General features: G+C 45.6%; 1 protein-coding gene across 1 annotated transcript; it reads left to right on the top strand.

Annotated features, from left to right (window-relative positions):
* The first annotated feature begins 1,264 nt into the window (after nt 1-1,264).
* Nucleotides 1,265-5,006, top strand: LOC136496665 (beta-glucosidase 18-like). The gene is made up of 11 exons (XM_066492394.1): nt 1,265-1,707; nt 2,526-2,592; nt 2,760-2,818; nt 2,926-3,001; nt 3,098-3,172; nt 3,271-3,611; nt 3,696-3,811; nt 3,953-4,205; nt 4,303-4,405; nt 4,503-4,611; nt 4,701-5,006. Exons 1-11 carry the CDS (start codon nt 1,531-1,533, stop codon nt 4,879-4,881), a joined length of 1,557 nt encoding a protein of 518 aa, XP_066348491.1. The 5' UTR covers nt 1,265-1,530; the 3' UTR covers nt 4,882-5,006.
* Nucleotides 5,007-24,472: the final 19,466 nt, after the last annotated feature.

Genomic DNA, 24,472 nt, shown 5'->3' with positions numbered 1-24,472 from the left:
GTGATCGATTGCTCATGAGTCACGTTAGGTGTACATACATACATCAACACCATCCTGGAGAAAACATCGAACATGCAGACAATGCCGAGACCACCACACCCGTAAGTGTACTGTGCGCGTTAGTGGATCAAAACAAACGCAGGCATGTGAACATGCGCGGTTACAAACGTGCTCTGTTTGCGGATGAAGCTTTTGTTTGACTTGACGTGGAGAGGCAATCCAGTCGACCAGTCCGCATCATCCATCCGTGCTCGGCGGCGAGACGCGCACGCTTTCCCGTGCGTCGCGTGGACGGTAACAGCTCTCTCTCTCTCTCTCGGCCGCCCGGGTCGGTGAATCGATCTGTCAGCGTCGTATCGGATTATCTGCTCGCGGCGAGGTAACAACACCTCGCCGAGATTTGGCCGACGGAAAAGGTACCTCCTCATCAGTGGCCGCCGCTTTCATCGCACCCGTCACGCAGCACGTACGTACAAACACGGTACAGCGCCTGAGTTTTCTTTTCATCTTGACTCTGGGAGCCTCTCCTGGGGTGGGGTGAGGCCGTGAGGCTATCCACCTTCCACACTGAGCGATCGTCGTCGCGAGTTCACGACACACGCGTCGCAGCGCGAGCAGGCTAGAAAACCGTGACAGAAACAATCCGTGCCGCGCCTCGCCAAAGAAGACGACGATGGACAAGGATACAGGAAAAACTCCCTTTCCCTGCTCACTCTGTCCCGAAATAGAAGTCGTCCTCGCTTTTGAGAAGACAATTTTTTTAGTCTATGACTAATTATATATAAAAGAATATTAATATTTATAATACATAATTAGTATCATTAGATAGATCGTTGAATATATTTTCATAATAAATTTATTTGGAGATATAAATGTCGCACATATTTTTTACAAACCTAGTATAGTTGAGAAAGTTTGACCTGCACGCATCTCATAACGACTTCCTTTCTGGGACGGAGGGAGTATGTATGATCGAGAAGCGGAGAAGGTAGTGTACGTGCGGCTATCTCTAGAACGAGCACTATTCTTGATTGATCTAATTGATCTAGAGACCGTGTGTGCGCTCGGCTCGCTGTTCTTCTTCTCTTCCATCTAACGCGACGTCCAGTACGTCGGGAAAGTTAAATGTGTTGTTAAGGGCAGTACATCCTGCTGTGTCCCGGTTCGCCTTTTCCGTCCCGACCCGCGTGTGCAGGTGCTGCCGGCCTCGCGTTCACGCTTTTACCTGTGTGGGCCGGATCACATCTCCTCCAACCTTTTTCTATGGATCGATCCCAACAAGGCAAGTACACAAGATAACAAGCCTGCAACGCTCTTGCTCCTTGCACCACGACCACCTCAGCCTATATATATCCAGCACCGAAAAAAAAAGCGGATGGGGAAATCGGCGTGGCGAGGAGATCACATGAAAAGGTCGGACCACCCTACTTTCTTTCTCCAGCAAACCCTTTCTGTGATCACCCACCTCGCCCAATAACGTCGTCATTCAAGAAGCCAAGTAAACTAGACAAGGGAAAGTATAGTGTGTGCATGCACGCCGGCATGGCGGCCGGTAGCTGGCCCAGGGCCAGTGCGTGGCGGCTCTTGCTCGCCGGCGGCGCTTCGCTCCTGTGGCTGCTTGTTGATCTCCCATGGGCCACGGCGGCGGTCCGCCGGAGCGACTTCCCGGCGTCTTTCCTCTTCGGCACCGCCACCTCCTCGTACCAGGTGATCGACTTAATTTAGCTAGCTGCCTCTCCGCCTCTATCATTTCGATCATTTGTCTCCATCTCTGTTGCCGAGCGCATGCACACGCAGGCGGTTAGTTTGGCGTTGGCCTCCGATCCTGTGCGGTGAAGGTATATAATAACAAAAAAGGAAGAAAAAACTTGCGGTTGGTTTTCACTACTTGTGGTCTCTTCAGCTATTCAGATGAGAAATAAGTGGGTAACATAGGAAGAATCGCATTCACATCGACCATATACATACACATCGTTCTGAGGCGGCTAACCTATTTGCAGGGCTGCGATGCTTGTTAATGGGCCCTATTGAGCTTCACCTGATTACAGGCCCAAGCACTTGCGTTGCCGCAGGATGTGTTTTGATGCTTTTGGCTGCCTTTCTTTCTTTAGATATATATATAGAAGAAACGTTAGTCCATATATTAATTACCATTATACACATAGTGTATAGTGTAGAATTTAAACTTATTTTAGGTTCATAATTGAAGTCAAAGACAGTAAACGAAAGACCACCTATCCAACATGTAGTAGCATCTTGCATGCGTCAAGAATCCATTTATTGCTTGCACTTGACCATTGTAATAAAGTCCAAGATCATAAATTGTGTGTCTCCCTGAAAAGAATCTTAAAAAATCTAGATGGCCTTTATTAAACATCACCTCATTCCTTATGATCTATATTGCTTTTGGCGGCCGGCATGTGAAATGATGAATTGCTACTGATTTTATGATTATAACATGATGAAGAATATAAAGAAAATTTAATAAACCATGCTGATCGATGTAATCTTCTTTACTCTTCTAGATCGAAGGCGCATACCTCGAGGGCAACAAGAGCTTAAGCAACTGGGATGTCTTCACTCATACACCAGGTAAATCATCAACTCTTTATCTAAAAAAAAGGTAAATCATCAACTACACATTCTTAAAGTGAGAGCAGAACTACTACCACTCTGTTAAGCTGAAAACTACCGTTGTACACTCTGTTAATTGAAATACTTCCACATACATGTGACGCAGTGGTAGTAATGTGTTTCAGGAAGAATCAAAGATGGAAGCACCGGAGATATTGCGGATGATCACTATCATCGTTACGAGGTCCAATGTTACAAATATAATAGCATTTATAAACTAAAAAAATAGTTTTTTTTTTTTTGTGTGTGGATAAACCTGAAGTGCCCCCAATCTTGCTTCATTCATCACAGGATGACATTGAGCTCATGCACTCTCTCGGCACGAACGCCTACAGATTCTCGATATCATGGGCCAGAATTCTTCCAAGTGAGTTAGTTTGCTTAAAAACTTCATCATTTCTCAGTCGATAGATACTCGATCGACGAAATCTTTGCAAAAAAATGTTTCTTTTGCCGAGGGTAGGAGGAAGATTCGGCGAAGTCAACCCAGCAGGCATCGCGTTCTACAACAGAGTCATCGATTCGCTCCTGCTCAAAGGTATCACCCGGCCGTAACCACTTTCTCGTCACCTGGGATTATATCTCTTCTGAATCCTAACGTACACGTTTGTTTTCTGCTGGATCGATCGGGCACAGGAATAGAGCCATTCGTGACGCTGACACACTACGACATCCCGCAAGAGATGGAGGACAGGTACGGTGCGTGGCTCAGCGCCGAGGCACGGCACGACTTCGGCCACCTGGCGGACGTGTGCTTCGCGGCGTTCGGCGACCGCGTCAAGCACTGGGCCACCTTCAACGAGCCCAACGTCGCCGTGACCAAGGGCTACATGGTCGGCACCTACCCGCCGGGGCGCTGCTCGCCGCCGTACGGCTCCTGTGCCCAGGGAAACTCCGACGCCGAGCCCTACGTCGCCACGCACAACGTCGTCATGGCCCACGCCACCGCCGTCGAGATCTACAAGAGGAAGTACCAGGTACGTACTCCTACAAGGTCGTGCTGGTTCTTCAGTCGTCGTTCGCTCCACCCTGTTTTATTTTGGGCCAATTGAAACCTGCAGAGCAAGCAGAAGGGCATGATCGGCATTGTGATGTCCGCTATCTGGTTCGTGCCGCTGACGGACGCGCCGGTGGACCGGCTGGCGACTGAACGGGCACTGGCCTTCGACGTTCCATGGTAGGGCACGGCACTCCAGAGATCACCCAATTAATGCATTGCAAACGGCCTGCACCCTGCAAAACATAACACTAGAGGTGGATGTAACGTTAGTTTATTTACAGAGCGTTTGTTTGTTTCCAATTATATCGCTTGCTGCAGGTTCCTTGACCCAATAATCTACGGCGACTACCCTCCGGAGATGCGACAGCTGCTGGGCTCCAAGCTGCCGACCTTCTCGCCGGAGGAGAGGAGGAAGCTGGGTTACAAGCTGGACTTCATCGGGATCAACCACTACACGACGCTGTACGCCAAGGACTTCATGTTTTCGTCAGGTTGCCCGTCGGGGCAGGAGATCCATCATGCGCTGGCGGCATTCACCGGAGAAAGAAATGGAATTCCAATCGGACCCCCGGTAAGTGCTTTGTAATAATGCTTGCTTAGTGAAGGCGAGGTTCTGAGCGACTTGTGTGCCTGAACGCGCGCCTGAATGCCTCCTGCGTTTTGTGCAGACAGCGATGCCAAAGTTCTACGTTGTTCCGGATGGGATAGAGAAGATTGTCACCTACATCATGGAGAGATACAACAACCGTCCCATGTTCATAACCGAAAATGGTGCATCTATTAATTCAGCTTTGCAGCGCTGTTCATTTTCCGCGTTTCCCTGACGTTGAGAGTTGTAACTTACAGTTACTCAAATTCATTTCTTCAGGTTATGCACAAGGTGGAGATGGTTATACCCATGTCGAAGATTGGCTGGACGACCAGGGCAGGATACAGTACCTCGATGGTTACCTCACAAAACTTGCCAAAGTTATCAGGTTAGTTGCATTTGATTTCCAATTTTACAGATTAATTATATGCGTGGACGAACTGTTCCCCAGCTAACATATCTGAGTGAACTTGCTAGGGACGGCGCCGATGTTCGTGGCTACTTCATCTGGTCTCTCATTGACAATTTTGAGTGGTTATACGGGTACACCCTCCGCTTTGGGCTTCACTACGTTGACTACCAAACACAGGAAAGAAAGCCCAAGTCATCCGCGTTGTGGTACAAACGGTTCCTCCAAAGTTTACTTGAAGCTCAATAGAGAGGGTGCCTTGTTCAAATACTGTACAAGTGTGTGACGAGTGAACATGTTGCTTCTTCCCAGTTCAGAAAATAAAGAACTTGATATATGTACAAATTTATTGATCCTTAATAAAGGGTCATCACAATTGTCATCTCCGACGTCCAATCCCAAGAATAAAAGACTAGGATGGAGCCAGGGGCGGAGCTAGGTTTTAAAATTAGGCGGGGCCATTCAAACCAGGGGCGGATCTAGGCCTCGGGCTGCAGCCCGGGGCGTGGCTCAAAAATCCCTTTAACAGCTCCTTTATTCAGCCTAAGATAGCCCATAAAAAATATACATTTAGCCCTACCCCACGCAGCCCCAAAATCCCTTACACTATTTTCATCCCCACTTTGAGGTGTCTCTAGATCCGCCACTACAAATCAGCAACAACTACACGTGTCAAAAATACACGGCAAAGGTATATGTAACAACCTAATATACATTTGTGTTACGATACAAAAGATAGCTAAAAAACTAAAAAAAAGAAGGAACAAAATTAATTAGCCGCTTGCATTGGTTCCAATTAACATGCTTTGACTACATAACGATCCAAAAGTGACCGAAGGGGCGACTTTGGCGATCTGTAGGCGACGGCGAGTTCCAACCTTAGGGTTTAAACTCTGGTTTGTTCTGTGCCGTGGGGAAGCGTTTGCTATTTCCCCCCTTCGTAAGGTGTTATAGAAAATAATAAAATTAAAACATTAAATAATAAAAAGGAAACAAAAATTAATTAGAATAAACACATGAAAATAAGGAAATCTATAGAAACAAGAAAATAAAGAGAGAGAAAATAAATAGAAGAAAGGAACGAAAAATGAAATAATAATAAAAAAACATTAAAATATAATATAAAATAGAATAGTAATTAACCAATAGAGTAAAAAGAAAGATTAAAAATAAAAATAACGAAAATAATAATAAGAAGACAACAGAAAACAAAAAATAGAAATAGAATAAAAAGGAAACGCATCCTGGGAAACGCGGGAACGACAAGGACTACTGGTATCTCTCCGAACGCGCGTGCTCGCGCGCGTACGTGGGCCGCCGGCCACCTGATGTGCTGTCGTTCCTGTGGTCACGTGGTCTGGAGCTCGGGGCGCTTGTACCGAGGACGCGCGCGAGGGCGAGTCGGCGGCCGGGTAGGCAGCTGGCGTCGACCGATTTTTTTTCCCCTATTTTTGAAAGTTTTTCAACCCGGAGATATGCTTTCAAAAAATCTAGGCTCTATTCGGCTGATAAGCTGGCTAAACTATTTTATTGTGAAAGAAAAATATTATAGATTCTAGCTGATAAGCCGGCTGATAAGTTCAAGCGAATAGCGCACTGGACCTTTAGCTCGGTTCCATCCATGGTGGCGCCGAGCTTACATGTCTCGGCGCCAAAGGGTTTGACGCCTAGGTCAGGGGGGTACGTCGGCATCAAAGTAGAGCCGGGGGTGACATGGCAGCCAGATCGGTGCCGTGGATCTTGACGTCAAGCTTGGCGCCGTAGATCTTGGCGTCGAGTTTTGCGCCGTAGATCCTAGCGTCGAGTCGGCCTTACAGGTGGGTCCTTTTTCTTTCTCTCTTCATTTTCTTTTCCTCTCTTCCTTTCTTCTCTCTCGCCCGACGCCTCCCGCCGTCGGTGCCGCTCCCGCCATCACACCCCGCGCCCCCGTCCCGACAGCCGTGTCCGCGCCCGCGCGCCCCCATCCTGGCCGCGCTGCGCCGGCCGGCCACCGCGCCCTTGCCGTCCCGCGGTGCTGGGATAGGCGTTGTTGCCTCCCCGTCCTCCATGTCCGGCCGGACGCGTAGGTCGTTCTCCGCCACCCCGTCCCACGGTCCTCCATCGCGCCCAGCACCTCCTCCTGCTCTCCACCGCGTCGTGCACTGCCATCGTTGGATAGATAAATTTCGTGTATATGCAATGTAGTTAGATAGTGAGGTTGAATTGTGGTGTAGTAGTTAGTTTATTGATGTACTTAGGATGGTAATGTGATAACCTATTAAGTTTAATTAGTTGGTGATCTAGAGATTAGATGATAACCTAGTTAGACTATTTACTTACTTAGTTATCTATCTACTTAGTTAGTTATGATAACCTATTTAGTTTAATTAGTTGGTGATGTAGTGATAATAAGGTGATAACCTAGTTGTTGGACATGTATGGAGCTAGCTATTATGTTATTTGCGAAGCTAGCAGTTACCTAGTATGTAGTTGTTGGCACATAATTTGGACTAAACAAAATGTGTTTGGATTTAGGTATGAAATAGATGTACAACCTAGTGAGCATATATCATGGAGGCACCGTGGAAAGAGATCGCTATGGATATGTTGAGTTTGTTGACATGCAAAGCATGCCTGTGTTATTCAATGAGAAGCCTTCATTTAGTGATTTGGTTGCAAGGTCTTGGGATGAGCTACATTGCCATGATGATGATGGCATCGCAGTTGAGGGTGTACTTCACCTAGGTTTCCCTCCCAACATCCTTAGGAAGATGATCTCAATTGGGTGTATAGACCAGTGGAAGAATTATGTGAGATCGGCTATGAAGTGCTAGTTCCAAAGTTTGGACGTGGTTGTGCGTCGGGTGTTAGTTGATCCCATCCCTCATGAGTTTTCCCCACTAATGGGTCAGCAGGCATACTTCGACCCTCCCGTCCCGGAACCTGATATGGATGTGGAGGTTGCACCTACGGTTCCCGATGCTCAATCTACCCCAATGAGCTAGGTGGAGATGCTTGTCAGACTCATAATGTTGTGGCAGATCCTTCTCATGAGATTCCTTTGACATAGAATCATCCGAGTAAGTATTTTATCCGCATGGTTATTAAGAGCTTACCCTCTTCCTTAAATCTATTTTTTCATTCTTTCCTTATTTTTCTACTTAAGTTGCAGGAGACATTTCTGACAATGTGGATGTGCCCCATGTTGCTGCGCAAGTGCACTATGAAGATGGATTCCTTGGCTCCAATAGTGTTGAAATTATGAATGATTCGGAGCCATATGAGATGGCAAGGGCTCTTGATTCTGATGATGATCGTCCTATTAGAGAGCTGACAGAGAGTGATGTTGAGATGCTGAGGCGTATCTTTCCCAGGCGCCATGATCCAAGAGTTCACGAGTTCAATGATCTTACTCATTCTGATCAGGCGTGTGTAGATGGACGTGATGATGAGCTCCTAGAAGCTCCTGAGGTCGGCCCTAACATGGTAATTGAGAAGGGTATGGTATTCAAGGACCTCGTTGCATTGAAGAGGTGATTGTAGGCATTTGCAATGATACAAAAGAGACCTTACAAGGTCTTATATTTATATACAGAGCACCATTACACAGTTGTGTGTGACAAAGAACGCTGCCCTTGGAGGGTTTGTGCAAGGAAGCAAAAGGTCACCGAAAAGTGGAAGATCACAAAAGTTGTCGGGCCACATAATTGTGTTAACCATGTGCTGATACTAAAGCATCGATAGTTGACATCTACCCTCATTGTCAAGCGGTTGATGGGAATATTATAGGGAGAACCCAACATGAAGGTTATGACAATTATCAGGACCATTAAGGCATTGTATAGAGGTTATGTGATAACTTATGGTAAAGCTTGGAGGGCTAAGCAACGAGCGTGGAAGATGATATATGGGGACTGAGAGGATGAGTATTAGCAGCTGCCATTACTTTTCAATGCAATCAAAGCGGTGAATCCAGACATGCATTATGAGTATATCCCAAAACCAAATGCATGGAAGGATGGGAGGTATATATTCTTTCATGCTTTTCAGGTGCTTCCCTTAGTGTGTCGAGGCCTTTAGGCACTGTCGTCCTGTCTTCTCCATTGATGGTACATTTTTAATTAGCAAATACTAGGGCACACTTCTTATAGCCATATCCTGTGACGCGAACAACAAGTTGGTTCCTTTGGCATTTGCTTTAGTTGAGAAGGAGAACAATGATAATTGGGGATGGTTCTTGAGGCTAATCCGAATACATGTGGTTAGGCCTGGCAAAGAGGTTGGCGTCATATCTGATAGGCACCAGGGCATACTTAATGCCATACAAGAGCAGATAGAGGAGTATGCAGAGGAGGCTTAGGTTCGTCTAGCCAAGAACCTATAGGGTCCATAGGCATTGCGTACGAGGACAAGGATGAGGTGGATCAGAGGCACGAGGAGCTTGGCCCATCTTAGCTCTAGGACGCTCCCTCAACTCAGCTTACACAGCCTTCAGGCACTAGGCAACGCTGTCCACCTAACCCTTACACTCCAGGCACCGACGCTCTTGGTCACAAGGGTAAGACTGGGAGACAGTGAGGGTTTGTGGTAGATGTTATTATGTACTATTATGGACTTTGTGGACTTTCATTATGAACTATTGTGGACTGTATGAACTATTATTATCGACTATGAACTACTATGGACTATAATTATGAACAAAAGAACTGAACGTGATTACGTACAATGCATGCGTGTGAGCCATTCTTGCATGCGAGTGGCCGAGCACTGAGCCGATGGGCAGCAGCGGAGTAGACTAGTGGGCAGGTACGTTTATGTCATTGTCTCTAACTGTAGTTAGTAAAATAATGTAGCATTTACAGTGATTTGTCATGTCACTGTCGAATAGACTTTTCAGTGTCCTTCAAAATAGTGATTGAAGTCTAAAATCGAATATGTTTTTCAGTCATGGAATCTAGGCTCTCTAGTGTCCTACGATGTAGGCTTTTCAGTGATTCTAAGTAGACTTTCTAGGAGCATTTATAGCACAATACAACGGCTAGCAAACCTGCCTCCACCTATATATATGCGTTCTAGGATGCATTGCTAACCAAAAGGAAACCCAAACTAGTATTCGGTTTCGTTGGTGTAGGAATGTTTGGATGGTCATCTAGAGAAAAGGGTTTCAAAAGTGGGAGAGGAAAGGGGGGATGAAGGGAACTACTATTATGTGGGAGGGGTCTCTTGGGCCTGATTTCTTTGAGGAACCAGTGTATCAGTTTCTCCCCAAGAGCAAGAGTGATTTCACTAAAGGGTGCCCTCTCAGAAGATACGATAACATGAAGGAAGATTGGCCAAAATACATGCATGGTGAGTACTGCTTGGTGCAGATGTTCACTGAGGGGATCGACGAAGGTCGTCACTTCTTTAAATGCCCACGACCATGGGTAATTGCTATTACATTTCGTTTGTTAAATATGTTTCTCGAATACCCTTACAACTCATAGGACATACTTATTGTAGTCTTTCGAGTCCGAAGAAAACTGTGGGTTCACTAGGTGGGTCGATCCTTGACCAATTTATCCGCATCAGCAGTACATCTACTACCTACAGGACCAATTCTTTGATCTACAAAGAGAAGTTAGCAGTGGGTACAAGGAAGACGAAGACAACGATAACAACAATGGTGCAAGTTCACAGAAGGCACTCTACAATGATCCATATTATAGCTGCCCTAATCACAAGAACATGGGGCCTCCACCGTCACCCTCGCCACCACCACCACCAATAATGGGAGGCTATTGTGGAGAAGGTGCAACATAATTTGCTATGTGGCCACACTATTAGGCATGTTAGGTTTAGTCAAAAGAACTATGTACCCTTGTTTGGTAAATGTTGTCAAATGTCATTTCGTGTGCTTGTTGTTTGCTTCAATTACCTACGGCATGTTAGGTTTAGTTCAGGACCTCTGTATCCTAGCTCGATACATGTTCTCACATGCAATTTTATGTGTTGTGTGTGTTGAATTATATAATGCCCTACTTCGTTAGGTTTTGTTTGCAGCACGTGATCACATTTCACTACGTCCGTAATATTGAACTGAATATTATGACCACAAATAATGAAAACAACTACATAATGAAAAGTCCAATACTATGACACATTAAACAACACAATAATACTAGAAGTACGTGCCGACAAACTAAATAACGCAGTACATGACCTAAGCATGCCCATACTTAAAGTGCATTACATGACAACACAATGAAAAGTCCAACAATAGACAACATTGTTCATGAATAAACCATATAACTAACAAGTAATGGAGACTACTGAGTGCAACGAGGCCACTTTCCCTTCCTCAGGGCATCAGGATTCTCCTCCATCGTTGCTTTTTGCTCGGCGTGCACGCTCAAGCTTCTTCTCCCTCTCCTCCCTGTACACAACAACACGCCTCCTTTCCTCCTCTTCCTTGTGCTCCTTTTCTGTAGCTTACTCTTTGCATCTCTTCTCCATCATCTTCTTGTCTCCCACTGCAACAGTTTGTACATCCATTCCTTGTCTTCAGGCTCGATCTCAATGTTGATCCACTGCTCAAAATCACAGAGCGGTGGAGGGGTCTGCATCAAATGTAATTGTTACGAAACAAAAAAATCATGCAATATGTCATATGACATAAAATAATTATTACACAACATCAATTACTCACCATCTTGTTAATGCGGCGCTGACGAAGTGTAGGCTCAAACGTAAAATTGAAACACATCCAATACGTCTGTCTATACGTGTCCTCTTCATCGGACTTGGCTACCTTGCAAGGATCGCCGCAAAAGCACATGGGCACTGGAACACCACTACGCAAAGGCAATGGATCGAAGGCATTTTCGGTCATCTAGCTATAACTATAATTTAGCCATTTTTATTCTAAGAACCGAAAGCAATTAACATTAAACCCTACACCTAGGGTTTCTCATTTGATCCATAACAATGAACCTATAACATAACAACGTGTGCTGAGGTTACCTTGGTTTGTTAGCTTTTTCACATCTTGGCATCCTACGGTTGTATAATATAAATATTAAAATTGCATGAAACCCTAAGTATTGACGATTCTTAAGTTAAAAATCTGACTAATATATACCGAATCGATGTGAAAAAAAACTAGGAGGGCGCGAGGATACCTTGATCTCAAAGATCTACGAATCAAATCAAAGTTTTCAAGGTCCAATATGCCGATTCGTGAGGTAGGGCAAAGTGGGGAGAGAAAAATCCCAAGAGGGAGGAGAAAGAAGAGGAAGAAGGCTCGGGCAGGAAGGCTGGGCGCCAGGTTAAAACACCACCTCAGCGCCATAGATCTTGGCGCCGAGAACGGCACCAAGCTCGGCGCCAATAACCCTGGCGCCGTGCTGCCTGCCATATCAGCGTCCACGCCGCCAACGTGACCCCGACCTAGGCGCCAAACCCTTTGACGCCGAGACCTGTAAGCTCGGCGTCACCAATGATGGCGTCGAGCTAAGGGTCCAGATTTTAAAAGCATACCTCTAGAGGTATATTTATGAAAAAATTTCAAAAAAAGGGCAAAAAGCAAAAAATACGGTGGCGTCGACCGGTCAGCAGCAATGATTAGCGCGTAACACATCCATGCAAGATTGCGAGTGTGTATGTGTAATTGTGTATCTACCACTTTACAATCTGTGATGGCGCTACCTCTCACTCAACCGCTATTAATGATCCCCATTGGCAGCGACTATACGGAGGTGCAAAGTACCACCCAAGGTAAACGTTTACCGGTGGCGAGTACCCCATGACTTTATACCTTATAGAGCAAATCTCCATCGTCGACATATTATGCAAATAGGTGTGTGCTGCTTCTGTAGCATTGGTGAGGAGTCAACTTATCACGTGTTGACATAGTGTACGTATGCTATCAGTTTTTTGGGAGAAGCTCAAATCTCTCACGGGTATCAAAGTTCCCAAGCTAAATCCGAGGACCTAGACAAGGGACTTGTTGGATACTTCTTGTTGTAAAGATGGAGACGAGAGGTGATCTTATGTGTTATGTGGTCGCTCTGTAACTCCAGGAATGATCGGTGACATGGAAAATCTCCTACCGAACCAAGGTTAGCGTTGGAGTGGACGCTGGAGGAATGCCTCCACCTATCACCTGGCTCCCAAACTCCAGAAGATGGGAGACGATCGGCACACAACACGATGAGAGGTGGAGGAAATCGGGTGAAGGTTTTCTGAAAGTCAACATAGATGAGCCTTTGTGCAAGACTCATGTGTGGGAGCAGTTGGAGCAGCGGTGCGCGGGAGCTCAGGCCACCTGCAAGGGTCCTCTGCGCGTCATTTGAGCTCTGGTTTAGCCTTACTAGCTGAAGCAGAGGCTCTTAGAGAAGGAGTCCGTCTAATTTTCGGCGGGCACTGTTTCAAAGGTTTTTCTTTGGAAGAACAGGGGTTCACATCGCTCGGAAATTGCGACAATTCTGAACGAGGTGGAAGAGTTGCTGGGAGCTTCACATCCTTCAGATTGGTGTATACAAGAGGACCAGCAATCCACGCAGCTCATTTATGTGCCCAACACTGTTTAGCTTCTTTTCGTGATTTTGTTTGGCAATCTTTCCCTAGCTTCTTGCAGAATTGTCTCTAGTTTAATTGTAATATTTACCTTAATGAATGAAGCTTTTTAAAAAAAAAAACTTTGCAATGCGTGTGCCGTCACACACGCTCGGCCACGAAGGACGGGCCTTTTGAATTGAGCTTGGGCTGGTCAGATCAGATGGACCGATTGAGGCCTTGCTCAGTTGTCTGTACCTTCAACCTCGAGCATGCTAGCCCAGAAGACAAACCGGAAGTGGTGTGGGGTGACATGATGAATCTGGAAGACTGGAAAAGATCGTGAAAGCGAATTTTTGAAGAGGAGACTACAGTGTTCAACTCATCATAACCTGACGTGTCGATGTTAATTAAGAACAAACGTATTTGTAGAAGTAAGTACTACTGTCTACTGCGCAAGGAGGTCACGACATGAAAACGATCGCTTGCTTGCTCACATGTCGCGTTAGGTAAACATCAACATCCTGGAAAAGGTATTAAAACCACTTGAAAGGGCAAACTAGTGACAGCGCTGGTGCAGGCTGAAATCTAGGCAGAAGAAACCGGACGCTGGGATTAAGATATGTTTCCTGATGTATATTCCCTCAGTCACATTTTAATTTTCGCTCCCACTTCTCAAGAAATCAAACATACTTGATTAACTATATATATATATATATATATATATATATATATATATATATATATATATATATATATATATATATATATATATATATATATATATATATAGTATAATTAGATAGATCGTTGAATCTTTTTTAATACTAGATATATGCCCGTGTGTTGTATTAGGACCATGATTTTTTAGCTATCAACCGGAGGGGGGGATCCCCACCTAAATGGTACTGATATATCATCAACAACCTCGTTTTTAGGGAACGAAGCAAAACTCTTTCTTTCAGTTAATTTTGGAAAACCGGACTAAACCAAAACAGCAGCCCCACCACAAGGGCGAAATTATGGATATCCACTAATAAGAACAACCACAACAACAACAATAACGCACCCTAGCACAAGGCCGAACGGGTGACATAACCACAAATACACCAACGGAGAGAGAGATTTTTTAGTCCCAACCTAAATCTCAGTAATCGAACGCGGATACGTGGATCCTGTCTTTGTACCGTAACTAGGTAGGACGTGGACGTGTGAGCTCGCGGTGGATTATTATTCGTATTGGACGTGTATGCGTGAGCAAGGGCCATGATTTGGTATCACCAGATAGATGATGACCTTAGAGTCTTTTTAGGTAAAAATATATATTTTTATGAATTAGGAGGTGCAAAAAAATATAAGATAAGATAAGATAGTGATAATAAACATAAAGATAAACTTATTGAGACACATATATTGTTAATATTTTTTATAGATTTAGTCAAATTTAAGAATATTTTTTTCACGAGCAAAATTTAAGAACATTTGATCCGTACGTTTTCCATAGCAACAGCAACATTTAAATAGGGATAGACTGAGCACGGCGTTCGCGAGTTAACGTCGTACAGGAGAAAAACTTGTTTTTACTTTATTAGTCGCTATTTAGGTCCTGTTTGGTAGAGTTTCACTCCACTAGTGAAGTTATTTTTTTTTTGCTTCAGCTCCACGAACAGCTCTATTAGTGGAGCTAAAGCGGTTTTGATAAACCATTTGGCAAAATAGCTTCCCTGTAAAAGCATGTTTTTAGAGGCCTATAGGAGGAGCCGGGAGAAGCCACTTTTTTTGCTCCATCCCACCCCAAATCACTGTGAGAGCATGTTTATAGGGGCTTCACCAGTGAAGTTATTTCACTTTATCCCGTTTGGTAGAAAACAGCTCCAAACGGCTCCTGAAGCCAGTGAAGAAGCCCTGCCAAACGGGACCTTAGAATTATTTTTCAGTCATAAAATAGTATTTTACTCTAAAAATATTTAGCATAAGTATCGGCATAAGTCAAATTTCAGCATACTTACTATTTCTGGGTACTACGAGTTCGATGCGTACACTACAGTTTTTGCTGAACTTTGGTTGCTTCGTCAACGGCACGGTTAGAGACGCCACGCTGCGGGGATGCTCTCAGAAGAAACAGTGCGACGACGCATGGTTGTCCGCGGGGGTGCCGAAGAAACAGTACGTGTGCGTTACTGGATAAAACACGAGACGATTCTTTTTGTCACAGAGGGTGAAGCTAGAGTCATGTTCGTTTCGTTGGAATTTGGCATACGCTGATGCTTACGCTAATTTGTTGTAATAGAAAAATATTATTCGTTCGCTGAAAAGTACTTATTTTATAAGTGTAAAAATTTATATTTTATACATGCAAATATGGTTAAAATTTGCCTGTTCGCTTGTCTGAATTCTGGAGGAATCTGGATGGTTTGGAGAAATATTGGATGAATTTATGAGAGAAAAACACTATTTTGGATAAAAAAAATAAGCGAATCAAAACCAGATTTAAGGGCACACGAACAGAACCAGCCTATATCACCGTTTTTTTTAAATTTGTGGGTGGGTCAGGCTGCACCCACTGCAATTCCTGTAGCTCCGCCCCTCGTTTGTCATCCTTGCATGCGTCGCGTGGTGGACGGTAACAGCACTGCAACAGTCAGCACAGCCCTCTGTCTGCCTCCGTAAAAAACCCCTCTGTCCGGTAAAGTAACGAGGGTGTGTTTGACCAAGGAGTGACCCCATTCAAAATCACCTCAAGATTTGGATGATTCTTTATGAGGCTTTTTTGTGTACAATTATAAAAGTTTGAAATTCCATACAAGATATGAAAAAAGTTTTTCAGTCTTTGTGTCATCCACTTCCCTCATATTTTAACTTTCTCACGACTTTGTCACGTGACACGAGCCATGGAAGATGGCAAACTGCCCTTCCTTACTAGGCACTTCTCCCTTTCACCTATCTCGTCTCTCTGTCAAGCTGCGCCTAGTGCTGCTCCGTGAGCTCCGAGTGGTTGGGGCAGAAATCACCTGTGCAGTTTGTGCGGTCGTGCCCATCTCCTCCTGGTCCCCACCCCTTGCACCATAGAACGCCGACTCAAACACGAATTCAAGGACGCCTGCCCCAGCGTAGCATGGACATCAGCATCCTAGGTTTCCCATAGCCCTCCCCGCACCGGCAGAGAAACAAAACCCTACGATGACACCTAGGAGGATGAGTTGCCCGGACCCGGGAGCACTCCCGCCCTTGTGGCCTCGGCTGAATTTTTTACTATTTAGCTCTTTTTTTTAAAGTTTCTCATAAATAGACCCCTGGCGGAAAGAATTCAGGAAATGGACCCTTAGCTCGGCGCCAGAGTGACTGGCGCGAGCTCGGCGCCAGTCACTCTGACGCCGAGCCCCCTAAATATCTGCCGCTCCACCTTTCTTCTTCTCCCTCTCGCCCTAGCCGACCCTGCACGCGCCGTCGCCGCTCCACCGCCGCGCCTGCGCCCGTGCCGCGCCATGCCCGCCCGCCCGCGCCTCGCCCACGCCACCGCCGCTGCTCCCTCGCCCGAGCCTACACCGCGCCGCCGTGCCCTAGCGCCGTTGCCCGTGGTTGGCTGCAGCACCGCGCCGCCACACCCTCCACCGCCGTCCTCGCCTTAGTCTCCACCGGCGGCTTCGGCCTCGCCCCGCCTTGTCCTCCTCCACCGCCGGGCTCGCCCCGCCTTGCCGCCGTCCACCGCCGGCGTGCCTCCCACGCCCGTCGAGCGGACTCACCGCGCGGAGCGCCGGGCACCCCACGGCCGCCGTGCGCCACCTCTGTCGTCGGCCGCGCCACCGTGGGCCCGGATCTTCGCCTTGACCTACGCCCGTCGTCCGCCGACCCAGAAAGGTAAAAATTATGAATATGCAATGTACTTATTTAGTTGGTATTTGTTATTTACTAGTTACTGTGATGACTCAGTTAGTTGATTTAGTGAGATATATATGTAGATAGATAGAAACATAGATACATTGGTAAATAGATATAGTTAGATAGCTACTTAGATATGTAGTTATATTTGTAGTTAACTACATATGATCTAGCTATTTAGTGAGTAAACTATAAATATATACGTAGTTATTATCTTGATTACTTAGTTTGTAGTTAGAAAGTACTTGTTAGGTACTATCTATCGTCTAATTTGGACTAAAGGACATGTGTTTCGTTACATTTTTGAAATAGATGGACAACCTAGTGACCATATATCATAGAGGCACGGTTGAAAGCGATCGCTATAGATATGTTGAGTTTCTTGACATGCAAAGCGTGCCTGTGCTATTCAATGATAGGCCTTCATTTAGTGAGATGGTTGCAAGGGCTCGGGAGGAGCTGCATTGCTTTGGAGATGATGACATTGCAGTTGATGGTGTACTGCACCTAGGTTGTCCTCCGAACATCTTCAGGCGAATGATCTCAATTGGTTGTGCAGATCAGTGGGACAACTATGTGAGATCGGCTATGAAGAGCCAGCTGCAATGTTTGGACGTGGTTGTTCGTCGGGTGTTAGTTGATCCCATCCCTCATGGGTTTACCCTAGCAATGGATCATCCGGCACACATCGACCCTCCTGTTCCAGAACCTTACCTGCATGTGCAGATTGTGCCTACGGTTCCTGATGCTCAATCTGCCCTCAATGCGTTATTTGGAGATGGTTGTCATACTCATGTTTTCGTGGCAGATCCTCCTTATGAGATCCCTTTGACACAGAATCATCCGAGTAAGTGTCTTAACCGCATGGTTTTTGGGAGCTTATCCCGTTCCTTACATCTATTTCTTTTATTCTTTCCTCATTTCTATAATGACATTGGAGGAGACAATCCTGAGAATATGGATGTGCCCCATGTTGCTGCGCAAATGCACTTTGGAGATGGATTTCGTGGCTCCAATAATGTTAAAATTATGAATGATTCGGAGTCATATGAGATGGCTAGGGCTCTTGATTCTGATGATGATCGTCCTGTTGGAGAGCTGACGAAGAGTGATGTTGAGATGATGAGGCGTATCTTTCCCGACCGCCGTGATCCTAGAGTTCATGAGTTCAGTGATCTTGCTCATTCTGATCTGGCGTTTGCAGAAGGACGTGATGATGAGCTCCTAGAAGCTCCTGAGGCTGGTCCTAACATGGTAATTGAGGAGGGGAAGGTGTTCAATGACCTCCCTGCTTTGAAGAGGTGGTTGCAGGCTTTTGCAGTGATACGAAAGAGGCCTTATAGGGTATTGCATTCATATGTGGAGCGCCATTACACAGTTGTGTGTGACAAGAAACGCTGCCCATGGAGGGTTTGTGCAAGGAAGCAACAGGTGACCGGAAAATGGAAGATCACAAAAGTTGTTGGGCCACACAATTGTGCTGACCATGAGCTGACACTGAGGCATCGACAGTTGACATCTACCCTCATTGCCAAGCGGTTGATGGGAATTTTGCAGGGAGAACTCAACATGAAGGTGAGAACAATTATCAGGACCGTTGAGGCGTTGTATGGAGGATATGTGATAACTTATGGTAAAGCATGGAAGGCTAAGCAGCGAGCGTGGAAGATGATATATGGGGACTGGGAGGATGGGTATGAGCAGCTACCAGTTCTTTTCAATGCAATCAAAGCGGTGAATCTAGGCATGCATTATGAGTACATCTGAAAACCTAATGCATGGAAGGATGGGAGGCAGATATTTTTCCGTGCCTTCTGGTGCTTTCCTCAGTGTGTCAAGGCCTTTAGGCACTGTCGTCCCATCTTCTCCATTGATGGTACGTTCTTGATTGGCAAATACCAGGGCACACTTCTTATAGCCATATCCTGTGACGCGAACAACAAGTTGGTTCCTTTGGCATTTGCTTTGGTTGAGAAGGAGAACAATGACAGTTGGGGATGGTTCTTGAGGCTAGTCCGGATACACGTGGTTGGCCCTGGTAGGGAGGTTGGCGTCATATCTGATAAGCATCAGGGCATACTTAATGCCGTGTGAGAGCAGTTAGAGGGGTATGCACCTTTGCACCATCGTTGGTGTACTCGACACCTTGTCGAGAATCTACTCTGAAAGGATGGTGTCAAGAAAAACTTTGATCTGTTCCAGGAGGCTGCTCGACAGCTTGAGGACAAGTACTTTAGGGAAAAGTTGGAGCAGGTCAGAACCACATCAAATGCAGAAGGTAGACAATGGCTCACAGGTTTGATGAGGGATTTGGAGAAATGGACGAGAGCTCACGACACCGATGGCTGGAGGTACGAGTTTCAGTGCAGCAACATGGCAGAGTCATTTAATAAGTTGCTATTGGGGATACGTGGTATGCCTGTGAATGCAATTGTTCAATTCACCTTCTATAAGCTTGTTGCCTGGTTCAACGATAGACATGCCCATGCATTACAGTTGAGGAGTAATAGAGAGATATAGGCTCCGAAACCAAAGGCACACCTAGAGAAGGCAAGAGAAAGGGCTGGCACACATGAGGTTGTATGCTTTGACCACGCCACAGGGACTTATCAGGTCGAGCATAGGGGCGGTACAACGTCCGATGACGAGGTCTGAGAGTCGAGGATACTTGTGGTTGTCCTCCAAGATTTCAAGTACACTTGTGGTAAACCAAGGCAATACCACTTTGTATGTTCTCATTTGGTGGCAGCAGCTAGGCATCGCAACTATAATATCGAGAGGAGGATACCTCATGAGTTCAGTGTCAACACGCTTATGAACACATGGAGCCCCCGCTTCATGCCTTTCCGGGACCCTGGAGAGTGGCCCCCATATGATGGGCCGAAGTACATTGCTGATCCAGCTTACCGTTGGAACAAGCATGGATCAAGGCAGAGGACGAGGCATTGGATGGTTATGGATCATATACCCAAAAGAACTAGGCGTGGGAGAGGAACTCCATTTGTTATTGATCCCGAGCAGTATGAGTGCGGCAAGTGCGGTAGACTTGGCCACAACTCACGAAGTTGCCGTTGGCAGATTAGTGAGGTAGGACTATTGGTTTATAGTATTATTTTATATTTGTCTTATTCATATATTTAAATATGCATGTCTCAATTTATGCTTGTATTTGTGTCAATTACTTATACATTTATAAGTTCATGTTTCATTGTACATTGCAATTCTAATTCATTCACTTTTTTTGTAGGATGGAGCAATTCCACCTGCTCGACCCGATGTACGAGGAGACCCACCGAGGATGTCTTGTTGCGCTAGGGCAGGTAATAATCTATAAGTTTTATTCGTACATATGTTCATGAAGTAACATATGACTATGTTTTATTTGATGTAGGACCTTCCGCACCTTCGTTCTAGGACCCATAGTGGGTTCTTAGACATTCGGTACGACGATAGGTACACTCCTTTCCTGCAAAGAGCTGGCCTGGATGTCATCTCCTTTTAGGTTCATCATGGGTTGCCCAAGTTCAACTTAGCAGCGATAACTGCATTGGTAGACAGGTATTAAAGTGAATCATTGCCTCCATTCATGGCCATTTGTTCATGCGATTGACTTTTTGACAAGTAATCTTGTTTGGTCTTAAATATAGGTGGCGGCCGGAGACTCACAACTTCCACCTACCTTTCGGGGAGATGACAGTCTCGCTTCAGGACTGTCAGAAGATGCTAGGCCTAAGGATTCATGGGAACCCAGTCACCGGGCAGTGCAGGTCAGAGGGCTGGAGAGCACGAGTGGATGCCTTCCTTAGGCATGAGCTTGGCGAGCAAGGGGCTCGCACTTCTGGAGTTCCCATCTCATGGCTATGTGCAGAGTTCACACAGTGCCTCGAGGAGGCAGATGAGGAGACGGTTGGGTACTACTGCCGGGCGGGGATCCTACACCTTTTTGCTTGCGTTCTCTTTCCCGACGCCACGGGTGACAATGCGTCCTGGATGTTATCCACTGCCTCAATGACTGGGACCAGGCGGGTCAGTACAGTTGGGGCTCTACAGTCTTGTGTTTTATATACCGGCAGCTGTGCGAGGGGTGTTGTTGGTCTACGGTGAATCCGTCACTTGGTGGATGCGTGTACCTATTATAGTTGTGGATGTGGGCTCGTTTTCCAGTTGGTCATCTAGAGGTTCTGGCTCGTGAGTGGTTCTAAGGTCAGCCTCCAAGTCACCAGCCGACGTGGGCGTACCTTTGGGACCAGGTCAGGGTTCCGCACATGAGGATAGACTGGGCGTACATTGAGTACACGAACAAGCTAGATTCGCTGATGGCGTCTAGTGTAAGTAAATTTTATTTTCCATGCTGCTTTGAAAAGGATTAGTATACCATCTAACATCTTATTTGGACATGTTGCAGGTAGAGTGGGGCCGTATGGTGGAGAGGACGTACTTCCTTTTTAGCTGAGCAACGTCTGTGGGGCCGACGACTACTTCTATAGGATGCGGTGCCCTCTAATCTGCTTCTATGCTGTCGAGTACCACTTGCCAGATTGGGTTGCACGCCAATTTGGAGCGAGACAGCTTTGGCCTATGCCTCTGTTCTCGACTAGCGTTGACTTACACAAGTAAGTATTTTGATATTTCAAATGTCTCATGATGATGGTCCATTTCTTATAATATGGTGCCACGTACATGGATTAATGTAATGATGACATACGTGCAAGTTGGATCATCAGAGGAACAAGAAGATTTTTGATTGGGAGAGGCACCACCAGTCCTACATTGAGGAATGGGAGGAGATGCACAACAACGTGGACGACAACAACGAGCCGCACACGAACCGTGAGTTTAGGCAGTACCAAGCTTGGTACCAGCGTTCGACACGGTGCAGGCTTAGGCTACAGTGGACCGAAACTGACTACGCCGAGATTGAGTCCTCTGACGATGAAGACACGGCGTACGACTAGTCCACTCGTGTAAGAAGGCAGGTGGAGGCAGGACCGATCTTGGACAGAGTGGTAAGCCAATCGCCTTATTTTGTTACGTTGAGTTACATAACAATACATTAGGCGTTCAGAAGTCTTATTATTGAAAACTTTGTTGCAGGGCAATACACAGAAATGCTCAGTTGAAGAGATCGAGCGTGTTCCACCGAGAGTCAATGATGACTACATACTTGGCTTCCTAGACGTAAGATTTAAAATATTCTTTCAAACATATCATTAATATGTTATATTCTTTCAGTTAACATAGTTTTGTACAACAGAGGCTATCACGTCGTCTACGCCGTGCGGCTGGTCGTTGTGGTTGCAGGACAAACACGACGCATGACGTGTACGATCCTTTCGCAGGAAGAGGAGCCTTGGGTTCCTCTAGTCAAGCAGCTATAGGGGATGGGGACAAGGACGAGGAGGAGGATGATGATGACATGGACAAGAGGCACGATGAGCTTGGGCCCTCTCAGCTCCATGACGCTCCATCGACTCATCCTACACCATCTCTAGGCACTAGGCGACGCCATCCGCGTAACCCTTACACTCTAGGCACCAGCGCTCTGGGTCACAAGGGTAGGGGTAAGAGTAGGAGACAGTGAGGGACGTGGTAGGTGTTACTATAAACTATTGTGAATTTTGTATTTACTTTTCTGTAACTATTCGGGACTGTATGGACATTGTGGACTATTTGGACTTTGCATGACATATTATGTTGGTTGTGATATTCGTTGTGGTTGCATTATGCTCGTTGGATGATTAAATGTTTGGAATATATATTGATGTCTCTATTTGTAACTGTAGATGCTCCTAATACAAGACCGTATCTTGTGAATTTTTTGCGTGAACCTTTAATCATACTACACTTGTACAAAGGCACAAATGTAGTACACATATTAACTATAAATTTATTACATGTATAATCCATGAAATATTGTACATACGCTTTATAGAAGAATCTAGGATTACCAAGCAACAGTGAACGAATCTATGCTTTTCAGATAATAAACATAGACTTTTCAGATACACGGACATCATCGAATTATCACATCACTGATATAGACTTTTTAGATATACAGACAACATGCAAGGAAGCACAACTCCACTCTATCTCCACCATCCATCTTATGACTGTTTGATCCAAGAGCTGAGGTGAAGAGGCACAAGGATCGCTAACATGGCACATTGAGAGGCCTCCATTCCTCCTCTCAACCTATAAATAACCACTCACTCCCTCTCATTCACACAAACAACAAGGAAGAAGAACACTCCTCAACATTTGCTTTCATTGCAGTACCAATGTCTGGAGAGTCATCTAGAGGGAGAGGAAAGGGGAAGGAAACTACCTGGGGGTGGGAGGGTCCTCTTGGTCCTCTTTATGAGAGGTTCCCAGTTGAGAGCAAATGTGATTTCACCAAAGAGGCACCACTGAGAGGATACGATGAAAGGAAAGAAGAGTGGCCAAAATGCATGCATGGTGAGGACTGCCTAGTGCAGATGTTCACCGAGGGAATAGATGGAGGTCATCATTTCTTCAAATGCCCATGAGCATGGGTAATTGCTATTACTATTTGTTTCTTCAATATGTTTGTCTTGTATATCACTTACACGACATACTTATTGTAGTCTTCCTTGGCCAAAGAAAACTATGGGTTTAGTAGGTGGGTCGATCCTCGACCTATTTATCCGCATGCGGAGTACATCTACTACCTACAGGACCGTATCTTTGATCTAGGAAGGGAAGTTAGCAGCAGTTATAAGGATGACAAACAGGACGACAACAACAATGGTGCTGATTCACATGAGGCACTCTACAATGATCCATATTGCACCTGCCCTAACCACAAGAAGAAGGGGCCTCCCCCGTCACCCCCGCCACCACCACCAACAACAACAGGAGGCTACTATGGAGAAGGTGCAACACAATTTGCTATGTGGCCACACTACTAGGATGACTTTATCTTTTTCACATGTACCCAAGTTTAATTACCTAAGGCATGTTATGTTTAATTACCTAAGGCATGGTTTAATTACCAAAGGCATGTTAGGTTTAGTCAAAGAAAACTTTGTACCTAGGTTCGGTACATGTAGTCACATGCCATTTAATGTGTTTCGTGTGTTGATTTCTATAATGCCGTACGTCGTTAAGTGTTTTTGCAGCATGTGTTCAAATTTAAATACGTCCGTATCATTAAGCGGAATATTAAGACCATTGATAATGAAAACAACCACATAATGAAAAGTTCGATACTATGCCACATTACACAACATATTAATACTATAACTACGTGCCGACAGTAGACATAGGGGCAAATGCACTTCCAAATCCTCAGTCTAAAACGTACTGAGTAAGCAACTCATCATCTGAGTACATGTCCTCTACTATAACCCTGTTGCTGTGGCTAGGCTCAACTGCATTGCTCTGACCTACCTGTCACTTGTAGTAAGCGGCCTTCGCTTCATCTACG

Source organism: Miscanthus floridulus, chromosome 12, assembly GCF_019320115.1.
Source record: "Miscanthus floridulus cultivar M001 chromosome 12, ASM1932011v1, whole genome shotgun sequence".
NCBI classification, from domain to species: domain Eukaryota; kingdom Viridiplantae; phylum Streptophyta; class Magnoliopsida; order Poales; family Poaceae; genus Miscanthus; species Miscanthus floridulus.
This window is presented reverse-complemented; position numbering and strand designations above follow the sequence as displayed.